Consider the following 17,494-nt stretch of genomic DNA (forward strand, 5'->3'; position numbering starts at 1 on the left):
CAGCAAGGTTTTGTCAGGTGTTTAAAAAAAAAAAAAAATGATAGAGTCTTCGACTCACTTAGACCAGTGTTCACCTCCTGGGTTTGGCTACAGGAAAAAATGGAATTTGCACATAGTAAAGGTCCTGTACGATACCCAGCTTCTGCTCAGGCAAGGCCCGTGACTGAACTTGTCCCAGACTAGAGAATTACTAGCAATACTCATGGGGCAAAAACTGCCCGTCATTTTCTTTGCTCAGCCTGTGGCTTGCTCTTCCCACCTTATACTTCCCTAGGAACTGCTGGTTGGTTTCCAGTTCTGGTTTTGATGCAAAATAGAGATAAACGCATTTGAAAACCAGGGCATTTTTCCTTGCAAGCAACATTTTCCAGCTTTTTGTTAGAGTGTGTTGAGTTCTTGCATTTCAGGTTCACATCCAAGTACTGTGGTATAAGGAGAAACAGGGTCCTAATATTACTGAAGTGTCTGATTGCTAACTGGATGAGTGAGTGACTCAGGCTTCTGACAACACTTAAACTTCTCTCCAAGATAAACTAGTTAGATTTCTAGATAATACCTTGTGTAAGCTTGTTTCTTAATGACATGGTATAACTGTGTCTGCTAAAAGCTAGATTTTGATGTGCAGGTTACAAAGAGGGTGCTAATCCATTTTACTTCATTAAGCCCCTTATCTATTTAAATAATCAGTTATCAAAACTCGCATTCTTTCTGCAGGTGGTACCTAAAGGAACTCACTATTTGCTTTTGGTTCTTAAATCTAGTTTAATTGAAATTTGCAAAACTGAAATGGATGTGACATGTTACTTAAAATCATGTAATGAATTCCTTTTAAAATATATCAAAGTACTGAGAAGACTGCAAATCTGCCTATGACCTGCTGTGTCTTTGGGGATAAAAGCTGATGCCAGGCCTCAGATGCTGTTCTTCATACAGTTGGTTTTCAGACTCTAAACAGACGACTGACTTTTTAAAACTGGGTCGCATGCCAGTAGTTAAAGTACAGCCATATAGGGTATGACAGGGTTTGTAACTAGGGGATTTCAGAGGTGAGATCATGATAAACTTAACATTGCTGCTTAAGTTTCATTTAGTGTCACCAAGAAATAGATTCAGTTTTCTAGCATTCATTTCACAACGCCTGCACGTTAGCTGTGTTCATATTGTCTCTATTGGAAGGAAAGCAATTTGTTAAAAGGAATAAAGAGAAGTTAGTTAAAGTTTCTGGTTTGTTTCTGTGCCACTTAAAAATATTCACCATATAAATATGTGAGTGTTTACCTCAGGGAGGTCAGGACAAAAGACAACACTTTACTTCACTCTTTGTCATTCAGTGCTTTTGTAAGTATGCCAGGCCACATGGTGTAGTGGTAGTCAGCAAAAACTGCAAATTGTCTGGAAGTAACAAGTATGTATTATTCATTGGAAGGGCTGTACCTTGTAAAATTATGCCAGAAATGGTACTTATGCGTAACTACCCCAGCTCTTCTCTGACCACTCTAAAAGTGCCCTGGGAAGAGACCAAGTTGCACTACTGGTATTTTAGTTACAGATTTTCTGCACACCTGCAGTTTTCAGGTTGTTAGATGAAGAGCACCCAGGCTTTGGCGCACCCCTGTCACGAGTTCAGCCTGCAGTTCTGGTCACCATGTGGCAGGAGAGACATGCTGGAGTTAGTTGCCCTTCACTAAAATGATCAAGAGCGTGGAGCAGCTGGCTTAGGAGGAAAGATGAAAGAAGCTCAGAGCTCTTAACTTTGGAGAGGAGAAAAGCGGAGGTATGCTAATGGTTTAAAAAATCACAGGGGTGGTGGATGAACTGAATGTGCAACTCAGGGTCACCACATCCTGATGTTTTAGAATTAGGGGGCACCTGAGGTACTTAATGGAAGTTATTTGATAGATTTTAAAACAGAGAACAGTAATTCTATACTTGTGCTGCAGCCGTGAATTTCTGGAGCTGGCTGCCACAGGAGGTGAGGAGATGGACGGTATCGGCAGGTTCCGAAAGGGCTTCGGTGCATGCTTAGGCACCCAGTCCATAAATGGATACTGAAAGGACTAGGCAGGGAGGTACCCGCTACATTCCTGCTGCAACAGTTGTGGATGCCAGGGGCGCTAGGCTGCAGAAAGCAGACAGGCTCATGTGCTCTCTCTAAATAGCTGCTGTTTCTGCTGCTGTCGGAGGCAGAACCCCAGGGTGGGCGGCCAGACCACGCACCTGACCGCAGGACGTTTCTTCCCCCCTGCCTCAGGAGCATGTGGTGCAGGTTGCTGTCCAGCTCATCCTGGCTGCCAAGGCCGTCGCTTAAGGCTCAAGCGAGCCATGCCTGCTTCGATGTGTTACAGACTGCTTCCCTAGCCTGTATGCCATTGAGTCAGGAGTGGGAACTGCATCACGTGGAGTCCAAAAAAAGAATTACAGGAGTTACTCTGCCCTCATCCGTCCTGTCAGAAATTTGCCTTTTCCCTGACCCAAAGAACCTCCTCAGCCTGCTAAGGAGGACACAAACACTTCAGGCTGCAGCCACAGGAGGAGGTGCAGAGCTTGGAGCTGCTTTTTTTTCCTCAAGGCTTCTTAGTTAATATTCCCCTTTTCCATTTGTCTCTGCTATACCATTTTGGCTACTGGTGTCTCTGAATGACCATTTGTGGATGGACGTTTCCAGTATCTTTATCTGGTGATTCTCAGGCTTTCAAACGAAAGCAGGAGGCATCTTCTGGGGACTGACTCGCCCTGGGGTGGAAGGAGGAGTTGCGCTTGCTGATGAAGCTGCTCTGCTCTCAGGAGAGTTAGGATGAGGAAAAAGCAAGACGTTTGTTTCAAAATAATTTAATTGCAAGGTTTCAATTTCTTTATGTCCTGTGGGAGTGCTGGCAGGTTGTAAGAAAACAAAGCTTGCTTTCTTGGGGAAGTAGCAATCACTTCATTGAGATCAGAGGTCCCTCTCTGCATTCTTTCTCTTGTGTTCTCTACTCCCAACATTTTGGCTTTTTTGTGGTCACAATAGCACTGTTAGTTATGTTTGCATTAAAGAAAGGATTTAAGAAAGATGCATTAGCTGTCTATCTCTCTCTATAGTGAGAGATATTAGACTGCATTTCTTATTTGTCAAAGTCTCAGCACTTCACCTGAAAAACAATTCCAGGTCACTACTTACAGCAAGATCAGGCTGTCTTCATGGATATGACCGAATCAAGGGTCACTTTGTGTGGGATGAATATGAAGTGTGAGGGCTGACAATGCTTAAAAGTTGGCTTGAAGCTCCCACAGGTCTTCGATTCCTTAGATTTCTTACAAAAACACTTTTATACATTCCTGGTACAGGTTTACCTTTCTATATCTTTACCTTTACTATATATCCAGAAGTTTTATAAAAGTAGGGGGTTAGATAGAGGAGAGAGACGTTCTTGTATCCCTCCTAAATAAAAGCCTGTAGTGGCAGTTTGGGGAAGCCTGTCTCAAGTCAGAGATCCTGAGGAAAATGGGCATCTCTTTTTGATGCTTGTGCAACTGTTTGCTAGCCTAGTTCCACGGCAGCTTGCTAGCTGTTTGGGTTAGCATGTTGTCACTGCATGCTGCATGCAAGGCTGGGCTTTGGCAGCAGTTGTGGGGCTAGGACTTTTATAAAAGTCCCAGATGTGGTGCGATGATTCTTCTTTGGGACCACAACTTGATTTGCACTTTATTTAAATTGTGAGTCATGTAGTTTTAGTTGTGTTCCTTGAGGATGCATACTGAACTAGCCTCTGGGAGCCTTGGACTGTGCATAAATGTAAAAAGAGTGCCTCTTCTCTAAACAAGTATGATACAATAAATGAGAGGTGCGGGGAGGGGGGACGGAGTGGATAAGAGGGGAAACGTTTTTTGTTCTTTTTGTTGAGAGGAAGCTCAACTGTGAAGAGGTATTGCCTCATGAGCTTTAATGAAAAACCAGCTCTTCCCCTTGGGGAAATGAAAGCACTTGCCTCATTTCCCTCTCTCTGGCAGCTGTTGCTTAGGAATTTTGTGTGAGAATGAAATGCTGCTCTGGGTGACCTGAGGAACGGTTTTAATACAAACGGTCATCAGTGGTGTGTGCTATAAATGTTGGAAAGTACAGCATGATTTTCACAGGAAGTTAATAGCTTTGACTAGAGCTGGTGTTTTGGACCCAAAGATAGCACCCACACAGGGTCTGATGCATTCAGCTGTCTTTTGAAGATTATTTTTGTCTTCCACATCTACATTGGGCTCAGGAAATACCAGATAACATGAGAAACAGGGAATGGAAGGAGACCAAGAGTATTGATGAGGAAAACACACTTTCTTAATTGGGCTGGGAGGCAGAAAGGATGACATCACGGCAGCCCGTACTGAGAGGATCGTCTTGTGACTTGGTTAATACCTGGCGATGGGTAAGCTGTACCTAACTCGGGTTTGATGTTTTGAACAAAACAACATTGAAATTTTTGTGCGTTGTTTCATACAGAAGCTTCCTTTTTCAAACACCAGCACCCAAAAGTGCCCTTGCTAAGCGTAGCAGCATCTGGGTCTGGAACATGTCTGACAGAAGAGGGCACAGTGTGGGCCACTGTGCTGCCTGTGCAGATACTTCACCCTCCTCCTGTGATGTAAACAGGGATCTGTGCTTATGAAACTCACCACCAGCACTAACTCTTGAAGAAAGACCGTTGCAAAATCTGTATGTTGCATATTGTGCAAGGCATGCACACCGGGCATTTAACAGGGAGTTGGGAGATGAATCTGCTGCCTCTTAGTTGGCATGGGAAGGACGTGGCTGGCTGCACGTAGAGCGCGTCCTTGCGCGTCTGCCATGCACTGGCTGTGGGGAGCAATGCCAGCGATCGTGGAGCGGTGCGTGGGTCGCAGGAGTGCCCCAGTGGAAAAGGCTTCCTTTGGCCTGTGGTTGCTGAGCACCAGATTACATAAAGTGACTTCTCCTTTCACCAGACCAGGCAGAACTGTCACAGGAACAGATGATGCCAGACATAGCTGTGACTAAATCTTACCTCTGAAGTGCCCCATGCTCCCTCTAGCTTCATAAAACAGTTATGGCTGGAGTAGCTGCTTTCTCAGTAGTCCTGCTCTGAGAAAGTGTGTTTTCAACCACTTAGCAGCCATTTACAGACAGGGCGATGCAAGTGTATTGCAAAGCATGGTGCAGATTAGTTAATTGCTGCTGTTACTCTGTTGTCCTGAATGACTTGGGGTTTTCTACAGATAATAGATACCTCTACTGAGATAACAAAGTGGAATTTGATTGGCCAAACCTAAGCAGAGTTAGCAGAGGACTTCCTTTAGTAGATGCTGTTATGAGGTGACTAATTCAACAGGAACAAAGAGAATTGTGGGAAACAAGATTTTTGCCAAAATTTCCCCTCCCCTGCCTTTTAAGTACACTGGTCAAAGAAGATTCATTTATTCATTTTAACTCAGAACATGGCTAGATAAAGCTGTAATGGCAAAAGTTAAGTGCCGCTGTATATTGAGAACAATTCAGCTCCAAGACTGTTGGGGAAAAGTTGTATGCCTTGTCAGCAAGTTCATTTTGTGTGTTGGTAAAGTGTAATTGGGAAAACTAAAACACACAGGTGCCTCAAATCTGGGTGTGCTATCTGGGTGCATGGTATTCACCCCGAGCAACTGACCTAGTGTATCATAGTGGTCTGAGGCTTTCTTGTTCATAATAAATTCAGTGAGGTATTTCTTCGTTGGCTCTTTCTCCTGACAGCAGTCATGTGGGATTTATTCTCTTCAGTCTGTGTGACAGCAGCATGATTCTTTATAGGCACAGGTGTCTAGCTAGCAAGGACTTTCCATTTGCTTGGTTGAAGCATATCCCCTGACATGCATGCAGCTGGAGTTTTCTGAGCTTTTGTTTAGGAGTGGGGGGAATATCCCTAGATTCACTCAGGGTTGTCAAGCTTGGGTTTCCTGTGGGGATGCAGTCACTTTTCCTTTCTTGTGACAGGTATCCTCTGCTGTTCAGTCACAATCTGGGGTCTTGATGGTCAGGGATAATGGATGGAGGTGAAAATGATGACTGATGTAAACAGGGATTCTGCCTATTGTGTGGGGGTTCTTGCTTTTTTGTTTTTAAGGGGAGAGTCTGTTCTGCGAAATGTTAATGTTTTAATCCTGGTAGTTCTACTGTTTGTGCTTTCCCTTCTCCCCCTCCCCTTTTTTTTAATTCGGTTCAGTTTTGCATAGTCTACATGCCGTTAAAATAATATTTGAGGCTTTGGTTGTTTAGAGAATGAGTTATAGCTATATCTGTTGCCAGTGTACTACAGAATGAAGTTCTCCAAGCTGTTGCGTAAACAGGGGTCTACATTTTCTCTGTGCTAAACTAGACTTTGCCAGAATTCCCTGGCCTCTGCTGTTAATGCAGGATGCCAGAAATTCCAATGGTGTGTTCAATCAGGCAGTCACATCTGGCTGAAGGAAGGGATGATGGCGCCGGATGATGGGCAGTTCAGTGGCTGAGCCCCCACCTGAGGAGGCGGGTGTTACTCTGAACCTCAGCGTGCCCATTCCCTATCCCCCTCACCGTTGGCCTGGTGGAGCTACTGCCTCCAGCCTACCACCACCGTGTGCTGTCACCTTGCTCTCCCGGTGTTCCCATCAGCTCCTGCATCCTCAAACCCACTCTTGCAAACGCGTTTGGCTCTATCAGGAGCCTCTTTAATGTTTGTCTCTGCACCCTCCAATGCACATTACAGAGGTACCTGCATTGACTCTGAGAGGCTGTCCAGCAGAAATGAACTGTCTTAGGCGTCATGCTTGGGCTTCACTCCTAGTGCCTGCTTCCCTGGCAGTCCACAGGACGAGTTGGATCGCAGTGGGTCATGTCTGTTCTTACCTAAGCAAGTTTCTATTACTTTGTTAGAAAATGTAACTTTTTTGGAGCAGAAACATGTATGAAAACTCTTGTATATAGGAATAGGAGGAGTAAGTTTCTTGCTGTCTGTTCACACTTACTAAATTGTTTAGCAAGTTTTCTTTTCTTTTTTTTTAATGTGGACAGGATGTTTTCTAGCTGTCAGCCTTGTGAACTTACCTGTGCCAATAAAGACAATAGGTTCTTTTCGTAATCTCCAGTTAATTGAAAGTCATTTTTGCCAGATTAAACCTTGAGATGTACAAAAGCTAATGAGATGTTTTTGAAACACAGGTTGAGGCTTTATGCATAGGAAAGGTGGTCAGTGTCTTGTTCCTCTTTCCTGGTTAGTGGTTTCTGCTGATAATAATGGATGTTGTGGATGACTTCAGTACTCATGATGACAGTCAGGAGGGTATGACAGTCAGCAGGTACCCAGGATGGTAGCTGAAAGGTACCTGCTTGAAAAATCAGCAGTGGAATAATTATGGATACTCAAACTGAGGTGTCATTATTGGAAGTTCAGCGTCATTAGTACTAGCAGATTGGAGAGGCATGAACCTCCCAACCTGCTCAAATCTGAGGAAGATGAGTTTTGGTTGGCGTTCATGTGAGAGGGCTTGGCTGCAGCTATGAAGACTAGGACCTGTCCAAGTTAGAGCTTGGATTCTTCAGTGCAATCTTACAAATGCTCTGACGCATTCTTACGGCCAGAGGATTGCAGATTGCTCAGTGTCCCTGCAGCATCCATTGCTAAGGTTTCCTCAGCCCACCCCCACAACATTATTTGAAGCCAGCATTTTGAGTGCTCCCGTTTCTGGACTCTTACTGTGGATATTTTAAGTGCGAAAACAGCAACAGCATTTACTTTAATTTTGGAGAAAAAAATACTGCTTGGCTTGGTTTCTCTGTGCCTCTTTTCTTTTTATCTATTCAGCTGGCCCCAGACAGACCACTACAAAGCTATAGGAGCCTCTGAGGAGATGAAGTGAAAAGTTCAGATGAAGCTGTATTTGCAGTTATTGTGGTAGTTCTGGGGAGTGGTGAAAAATAGAAGGATAAGAAAGCTTAATTTCTCTAGTGAGAAAGAAGACTTGGATTCTGAAAATATTTAGTGATTTGGTATTTTGTAATAGATTGGCAATGTGTGCTTGCGGTGGAGCTGGCTACTGTGCAAGATGCTACAGAATCATAGTAAGAGTTGTGCTTAAGGAACTAATCATGGAGTTGTATTTTGCAGGTATTCCTTTTTGCCTCAGTTTCCTAGTCTGTGACATAAAGCTAGGCATTCTGAATTTAAAAAAACCAAAAAACAAAAAACAAGTATATGAGCCCAGATAGGAATTCAGGGTTTCTGGCTTCCAGTTCTCCATTTGGACCACGCCTGCCTTTTTATAGCTCTGGGAGAGTGAGCTCTAGTATATCATTTAGCAAAATACCATATAGGAAAGGCAAAACTAAGCCGAAAAGAGCTAAAACTAGCTGGTTTTAAATTAGGAGACAGAAACAATTTTTGCAGATTCTTTCCGACAAATGGAAACTTACAGTTCCACATCAGAGACAGTTCCCCCTAGTCTTTGGGGTCAGTTCTGGCAGACTGAAGTGCCTCAGAGGTGTGCCGAGAGCTGTACAGGACTCGCTGTGGTTTTGGAGTGGCTACTGCAGTCAAGGAAATCCTTTCTTAGTGTGAGCTGCACTAGGATGTGCTTGTAATGACAGACTGAAATGCTGTCACTTGGCAGTTTGTTCATACAGTGGATGTGTATTCCTGTGTTCAGATGTACCCTGAAGGCTTCAAGCCTTCCAAGTCTCCCTTTCTAAGTGATGTCTTAAATCATTAAAGCTGAGAGCTGAAACTCTTTCCTACTATATAAGGCATTTGTGCTAGTGGTAGAAATCAGAGTGTATTTATAACGCTAGTTTGCTGGAGTAATGTGGATTGGGAACAAATGTTTGTTTGGATAAAATCCAACTCCAGGGACTGGTTTTACTGCTGCATGTAAAATCTGTAGCAAGCTCATAAAAGCAGCAGTTGAAAAACCCAGTAGGTTCTTCCCCATTGAAAAAACGTGAATTTGGTGTAATGTGGTACGGCTAGAGACTTAACTTGTGATGGTTCACGTAGTAGTCAGTGACCCTGTGTGTAACATGCTGTCATGTCGGAATGGAGGGATGCTCTTACATTGTTGGCATACTTGGGGATTATTGGTGTCACTTGCTAATACGTGCTGCTATTCTTGTATATATTCTTTGTCTAGTTAGAAATATTTCACTGTTTGTGCCCTAAGTAATAGTTCATGAAATTTGTAACTGTATTCTTAACAATATTGAATAGCATTGACATGAACAAATCCAGCCATGAAATGAGCTGAGCTGTTTTACATGCTACTGATAAATATTTGAACGAAAACAGTTGGCAAAAAATGACACAAGTGTTTTTGGGTGTGTTGGTTTAACTGTCTCCATTCAGTTCCAGTGTCTCATTAGATTCGTCTGGCTTGTTAATCCTTTCTGTTGCTGTACAGATAATTACTACATGTCGAGCCTCAGTGAAATTTGGACTAATTTGGACTAAGAATGTTCATATCCAAAGCCATATGAATTGGTTTTTATTTTGTTTTCTAAGACTGCTGTCTTTGTTGTTGTTGTTGAAGGATGTTCAGAAGGAGAGAGAACCTCATGTTTATCTCAGTAAAGAAGAAGTTAAAGAGAAGATACAAAGCTATAACTCATCTGTCACTGATAAATTAAAGATGACCTTGGTAAGATTTGCATAAAATTCCTGTAATTTGTAATAGGAACATTGACTTGTAACCCTTTGTAGTGCATTATGAATCATTTTATTCTTAGAATCTTACATATGAAACTGTCTGTGGGTTAATGACTTCGTAGGCCCTCTCTTAGATCTGGAAATTAGATCTTGCATCTGAAATGTTTGTAATCCATTCAGGTCTTTTATGTGGAATGAAAGAAATTGTAGTAGGAACAAATCTATATGTGATTTGAAAAGTTAATGCACTTAAAATAAATTCACAGTTGACACTAAAATATAAATTTGTCAGGTGAAAACCTCTTAGCTGGTAAATATGAAGGTATCTTTACCCTTTTTGGATAGAAAAGTTTGTCAAGTATCTCTCTGATAAAGATGTTTAACCAATGAGAAAATTTAAAACATACAATATTTATTGTAGGAGGCTTAATTTGCAGAATATTATTGCAGCTTTTCAGCATGATGAGACTTTTTTTTTCCGCTGCCCCCCTCCCGCATAACATAGACAATGGAATGTGTATATAGATTTTTCTAAGGACTGTAGATGAGGTCTGGGACTCAGTCGAGCCTGCTCCAGACCATTCTAATAAAATTCACATTTACCTGCCTAGTAAACTCTAACTGAGGCTTTGTCTAGCTTTTTCTGATGCTTTAGGTATAAGCAAATTTAGAAAATCCATTGTATCTTAAACCATATAGGAATGACTATCTATTGAACAGTTTTTGTTACGTATTTTCATATGGTCAGGGCTTACCGTGTTAAACCGAGGTTACCTAATGTCCTCCAGTTCAATAATGTTTGACTAGTTTTGCTATTTTCTTTTTCAGAAGCAATTGGAATAAATAATTTGAAATGTTCATTAGATTAGCATTTATTCTGATTCTCCTTGAAATGCAACAGGATTTGAGCATCTAAATCCCTTAGACTAATTTGACAAGCACAGGTGAAATGTGGGGAGATAATTTCTGTATTTGTACATAAAATCGATGGTTAATAAGAAGCATTTGTGTGGTCTTTTCCGCTTCATGGTTCTTTCCCAATGTGAAAACTTATCACTGGTTCATAGTGCCTTTTGCTTGATGGCATCTTAAAAATCTTAAAATTCAGTTATGATTATTAAAAGAGAAATTATTATTTGGCAGCAACAGCAGAAAGAATAAATGTCTGAATTAGTAAAACAGCATCTTTCCTATGGGATCTTATGTATTACAATGGTATTTTGTTTACTGTGAACATTATATAATCTGTCCTCTCCACTAAAAATATGTCAGAATTAGTCACTATTAATTTTAATGTTTGATACTTGTCTTCCTACTGTAGAACTCAAATGGGATTTACACTGGCTTCATCAAAGTTCAGATGGAACTATGCAGACCTATCACTGTGCAGTCTTCCCCGAACCAAGGAAAATGTGCTCACAGCAATAATGAAACTGCTTTTTACTTGCCTAACGGCTATGTGAATACACTTCACATCAGCAGCACCAATACTGTTCGTGAAGTTATTGAGGCCTTGCTCAAAAAGTTTTTGGTGGCTGACAACCCTGCGAAGTTTGCACTTTATAAGCGCTGTCACAAGGAAGACCAAGGTAGAAGAAAAATTGTGGCATTTTGATGGTGGAGTGGTTAGGGTTGGGAGCTGTGTTATAGGAATGCTTGAAATAAGCAGGGTGGAAGAATTTGGGTAAAAGAAGGTGACAGTCTTGCTCTCTTCTCTCATATTCAGGCTGTCTCATCTGTTTTTTGTGAAAAGTAGTGAGTGTACGAGTGTAAATGAATTGGGGATGTTTCACAGAGCTGAAGGCAGGAGTGCCCATTAAATCATCTACACTGATCTCCTGCGCCTTGCAGTCCATTACATTCCACTTCAGATGCCCCCTTGTTGAGCCCTAAGACTTGAGATAGACCAATATATTGCAGATTTGTAAGATTAAATTACAGGACAGATCAGAAAGAGAAACTGTTATGTCACTAATACCTGAAATCCCTGCAATGGTAGACAGCTGTTCAGGTGATTAGCATCACAGGCATGTGCCCAATCTTTGCATTATGTTCAAAAGTGCTACTTGGTGCATGTGACTCTCTCCCTGAACTGACTGGTGTTAAGTTTGTTATATATTACTATGGTTGAAAATTCCAGAAGATGCAAAAAATAATAATTTAGTGAAAAATGCATTTTGCCAACTTGATGTTCTTGCACTTAGAATCCAGCTTCTTCAATGGACATTGCCAGCAGTCAGCTGCTAAGACCTTTCTGGCTGTCAGTCATGCCAATCACATCAGGCAGGCAGAGTTGTCTTCTAGACTTTGTATATGAGATCTCAAGTGAAAAGGTTTCAGAACGGAGATACTACAGCTTTGATCTTTTAAACACTTATTTATTGCAACAGATATGTGTTGTGTATTTTCTTTTCTTTCCTGCCTGTGTTCAGATATCATGCTGTGTTGACTACAAGTCATTTCATTCTTAGTTGAATGCACTGTTATCATCAATGTTGTGCTCAGCTTCCCCTAAAACATTTTCTCCAAACATTTGTCTTAAAACATTTATCCAAAAACAGTGTGTATCCAAAAACAGCAGACTGTGTAAATTTTGTGGCTACAGATGCATGTCTTTTAAAATTTCTAACATTAGCTAGCATTAATCATTCAAAACACGTGAAACACATGATTTCTAAGGATGATAATTACTGTCATTCTTCTGCAGTTTATACATGCAAGCTGTCAGACCGAGAACATCCACTCTATCTGCGTTTGGTGGCAGGCCCCAGAACAGAAATGCTCAGTTTTGTTCTACGTGAGCACGAAACTGGAGAAGTTATGGTACATTATGCTCATGCTTTGCTTTTGGGGGGGACGGGGGGGATTGGCTTCTGTTTTATCTGTGCTGACATGAGGGTCCATTTTTGTGTACACATGCAGCATACACAATGGGGACATGTCAACCAAAAGCAACAGTAGATTTGTTTATAGTTTACTTTTAAATTCTCATCATGTCCTATTTGGTTAGTTATTTATTTTAAAACAAATAAATAAAAAAATGCACAAAACTGTTTATTCGATCTTTTTCCCTTATAAATCCTTCTACCTCAGTAACCTGTAAAATGCCTGCTGGATCAGACATGTAATTTGGATCACAAAGATGTTAATGGTATTGAGTGTCAGGCTTAATTTAAAAATAAAATAATAACAATAATAAGGAAAATTGATACAAAAGCTACCCAGTATTTAAAGCTTGAAGTTGGAATAGTTAGGAAAGGTGAAATGTACTGCATCTGGAAGGGCATTATCTGGTGCATTACATCCTTTCTGTTTCATTAGTTGTCAAAACATGTTAGAATAGAAACCTGTATGTATACAAGCTGTGGCCAGATTGCAGGTTTCATAGGAAATTTCACTTCCCAAACACAGTTACGTTAGTTGTCATCTAGTTGGCTGTTGCAGACAGTATAGGACCATGGTTACTAGTGTACAAACGAAACTACTTACAAAGTTCAAGCTTTTTGTTTCCTGTCTTTGGTATTAAGGAGCGTTCATCAATTTAACTGCCCGCTAAGTAATGCCTTCAACTTGTTTTGTGTAGTACATTGAAATGCTAGAATTTTTTTTTTCTCACAGTGTTTATTTTGTGCTTTTTGTAAACACTTTATCTGTAGTTAGACTGACCCATTGTTACTTACAGAACAAAAAACAGTTTAAAAGAGAAAATATGTTTTCAAATGTGTGAGATCTGCAAGAAGGGAGTCTGATGCTGTTTCAGTTCTAAACTGTTTTGAGTGGCTAGGTTTTTGTTTAAACAAACAAGTATTTTGTTAATACTGTATATATGTGTGTATAAATTACTCGTGTATTTCCTGTTCACCTTATTCATCTTTTCTTCTTCTTTCCAGTGGGAAGCTTTTAGTCTTCCTGAACTACAGAACTTCTTGCGTATACTGGACAAAGAGGAAGATGAGCAACTGCAAATCTTAAAGAAGCGTTATGCAGCTTACAGAGACAAACTTGAAGAAGCCCTTGGTGGGGTGTGGAAACCTGGTTAAAAGGGGGCCAAAGCACACTCAGGAAAAATGCACGCTACCAAATGCCATATAGCATGCCAAAACCAATGTACAAAGAGCAGCAAAGAGTAGTTTTCTTTATTCAGAAGACTGTTTTGTGATGCCAGGGTACCTGAATTTTGCTATAGACTTAGTTCCATAAGCCAAGTCACTTAGCATCTTGCACCCACAAGTAAGGGATTCTGCATGTTTGTACATCAGTTTGCAACCCTCTATGTGCCTAGAGAGTTTTCCAGGTCATCTTGGTGCAAGCTGTGAAACTGTAATCAATTTTCTAGGATGCTATGAAATAAGTTTTTTTTTTTTTTTCTTCTTTGCTTTAATGGTAGCTTTACAAGTAAGGATGTGCAAATTGATCAGTTAAAAATGAATAAAACTGTCTGGACAAGAATCAGTTGGAGCACTATCTTTGAGATAAAATTGATTTGCACTACCTTTCTATTTTCAAATAGTTACTGTATAATTTTTGAGAGAACTGTTATAGGTGGAAAACATGTGAGATTTTATGACTTGTTCTGTGAAATTTGTGGAAGGCTTTAAAGTAGTCTTCCTGGAGAAGGTAAAGAGAAAGTTGAAAAGAAGGTGAGAGCTGAGGAAGGACTGTAACAGCTGACAAAGAAGGACTGGTTTTAAATGGAAATAGTATTTATACAGAGGAAAGTTAAAATACTAATTTTACGAGAGTAAAGTTTTAGGATGTTATAATATTGTGAATAAGTTTTTAGGGTTTTTTAACTTGCATAAATCCACACTGGAAAAGAAATAATTAATAGACATAATGGAAAGCAATGAGAGGGGAAAACTAAATAAGAATGGAAATGGAGCTGCACATACAGGTCATTATTGGAGAAGCAGTTTCCTAAATGCGTAGTGGGGGGTTGAGAGGTGCAGCAAAGCTAGCAAAGGGCTGTTTACTTGAATTCCGAAATGTGGACAATGACTAGTCTTGGACAGCTCTGTGAGAAGTACCCAGCTCGTGGTAATGGAGTGTTTAGGTTCAAACTGTAACTACAGATGCATTGGTCTTTATCGTAAGTCAGATCTTTCCTCTGGCTCAGTGATCCATTTTTAGGCTGGACAATTTAAAGTTATCATATTTGAAAGACAAAAATAGATTCCTCTGCTTCCTTCTTTGCTAAAGGCTCAGTCAGGCAAAGAAAGTAGCATTTCTTATTCATGTTCCCAGCTTAGCATGAAATCAGAATTTACTAGCTGTGGTGTTGACTGAGCTTAGTAAGTTTTGCTTTTAGTAATTCAGAGTTTTTTTCCTAATGGTTTAAAAATTCTTAATTGAACAACTGATTACCAAATTCTGTAGACTGCTGATTTACTTGATTTGAAAGAAAAGGAAAAGAAAGGAAAAATGTAGCAAGAAAAAACTTTTTACTTTTCTGTAAATGTAATTGTTTTTTCAGAGTTATTTATCTAAAGAAGCACGTTCAAAAGAAACCAAAGAAGTGGGTGTGCAATAGAAGCATGAGGCAGATTTGAGTAAGTGATACTTTAGTCATTATGCCAGAAAGGAAACTAATGAGTTAAAAAGAAATAGTGCTAAAGATTTAAGAGCAGCAGTTTTTTTTTATATATATATATCTTAGGATGTTCTTTGTAAATTCCCAAGGAATTGTTAACACTTTGGTGACATCTAATGGATACTGTGTGAAACTCCAAGATGCTTCTGTTCTTCCTCTTAATTTGACGTAATTGTGCCTTTGTTTCCTTTCCTCAGTAACAGACTTTTTTTTTTAAAAAAAAAAACTCTTCAGTTTTGTCTCTTTTTTGCAGAAAGAATTTGAAAACTTAATGAGACAATCATAATGTGTTAAAGTGTTAAGAGGAATTAAAAGTAGGACTAACTATAAAGTATATATATGGCATATCTTGTTTGTTTTTTAATTTCACATGTAACTGTAGTGCATGTGTGAGTTAGTAATATTATCTTCAAGTGAGACACTTTATAATGGTTCAGGGAATGCTTTTATGTTTTGTTAAGAGTTTGTTTTTCTATGAATACAGCAGCATGTTGATGGGTATTCTGTTAAGATCTACTTAATTTATGTATCTGCCCATAACTATGTAATCATTACATAATCGCTGTTAATATTGAACCATTTGTTGCTCAGATTTAAACACTGTTTGAGTCTAAAAGTGGAGTATATAAATATGTGAATTTTTGTTTTTACTTGAACTAAACTATCAGTCTTCTTAAGTGGGCACATTTGCGTTTACTTTAGCCAAAACCCTCAATCAGTGTTGTATGCACTACAAGTTTTGATTGGAGGGGGGAGGGGGAATGACCAAAACAAACTTACTATATTTTAATTTTCTCTTAGTCCACAGTTAATTATTGTAAGATGTCATGTGTGGGGTTTATTATTACAATTTTTTTTTACACACTGGCAATTACAAGAGGTTTAGTTTAAAAGAAATGGTCATGCCTGGCCAGTTTTTTCCTTTTTAATTTTAGCATCAAATTAAACTATGAAAGCTGTGTTGCAAAACTGTTTTCATTTCATTATATGATGGTACCAGAATGATTAAATGATATGGGGGGAAATGCAGGGAAACATTAAAATGTATGTCTTTTAAAAACAAACAAACATTAAACTATTTATAATTTTGACAAGTTTAGTTTTTATTTTTATAGGGAAGTTTGTATTCCCCTTAAAGTTATTACTGAAATGGCAAGTGATGGTTCCATTATTAAAGTTGAAGTTGGCAGTACTTAGCTATGTGGTGTGTTTTTATTTTCCATGCTTAACTGTTATCTGAAGTTTGCGTTGTCATCCCTTCAATACTGAATGAGACTTCTTCATAACAGTAAATCGGGTAATGAGATACAGCTTGCCCTAAGTATAAACTAAGGTTCATACGGAGCAACAGATAACTTCTAGTTATATGTATGCATGTGTCCTAATCATACTTGTACAGTGGAAGTACACAGTTGTATTTTAATTTAGTTCTTGATTTTGATAAAGAATAACCCCTAAAACTTGACCAATCAATCTTACCAAATAAAACAAGAAAAAATAAGTAACAGCTCCTGCAAGGACTCCCTAGTATTAATGTTCTTAGGAACAGGTATCTGATGGTGGTAGTTATTAAAAACTATTTAAACAATTTCTTAAGAGTCTGTAAAGTGTACACAGAACAGGCACATAGTTCAAAACTTTTTTTCTGAAGAGCCGAGCTGGAACACACGAGTAGTAGAAATATTTCCATTGGCATTTTCTTTAAAATTCAATAGGAAATGACAGTTTTAATGAGACACTTTTCTGTGGTGTTTTTACAATTTGTTTTCCTAGAGTCAGAAAGTTGCAGTGCCTGTCAGACTTTCAGTTTTGTTATCGAAGTTGTGTGAAAAGGTAGATGAAGAGTACATAAAAGGTAATTCATGTTCCTAAGGTGCTATTTTAATACATGACTAAAACATGATTGAAGAAATTGTTTCCCTTTTAAGCACTGAATAAACAGATTGATAAATGATCTTAAATATAAAATTGCAGAAGACTCAGCCTAAAATTTGTCCTGCAAAATTGCTGTGAAAGCAGACTAGCTTTTAAAGTGTTACATAAGTTTAATTTTGCAAAACAAAATTTTAACTAGATAATAAAATCCATCCATATATGCATGTTTATATGTGTGTGCATGTATACACCCCCCCCACACACACCCCTCACACACCCCTCTCCACTCTACCTAAGGCTAGACTGACATAACCCACTGATTTTAATCATGATTTAATAAAGCAGCAGAGGTAAAATACTTAAATACTTTTTTTTTGTA

The 17,494-nt window shown here is 39.4% G+C and overlaps 1 protein-coding gene across 2 annotated transcripts in view; it reads left to right on the forward strand.

Annotated features, from left to right (window-relative positions):
- The window catches only part of RASSF3 (Ras association domain family member 3), a 78,021-nt gene extending 61,589 nt beyond the window's left edge, over window positions 1-16,432 (forward strand). For both annotated transcript variants that reach the window (XM_064508582.1, XM_026092409.2), the window contains exons 2-5: window positions 9,535-9,642; window positions 10,972-11,239; window positions 12,358-12,473; window positions 13,541-16,432. In XM_064508582.1, coding sequence (XP_064364652.1) covers window positions 9,535-9,642; window positions 10,972-11,239; window positions 12,358-12,473; window positions 13,541-13,690 — 642 coding nt within the window. In that variant the 3' untranslated portion in view covers window positions 13,691-16,432. The remainder of the gene's footprint in view (window positions 1-9,534; window positions 9,643-10,971; window positions 11,240-12,357; window positions 12,474-13,540) is intronic.
- Window positions 16,433-17,494: the final 1,062 nt, after the last annotated feature.

Source organism: Dromaius novaehollandiae, chromosome 1, assembly GCF_036370855.1.
Source record: "Dromaius novaehollandiae isolate bDroNov1 chromosome 1, bDroNov1.hap1, whole genome shotgun sequence".
In the NCBI taxonomy this organism is placed as follows: domain Eukaryota; kingdom Metazoa; phylum Chordata; class Aves; order Casuariiformes; family Dromaiidae; genus Dromaius; species Dromaius novaehollandiae.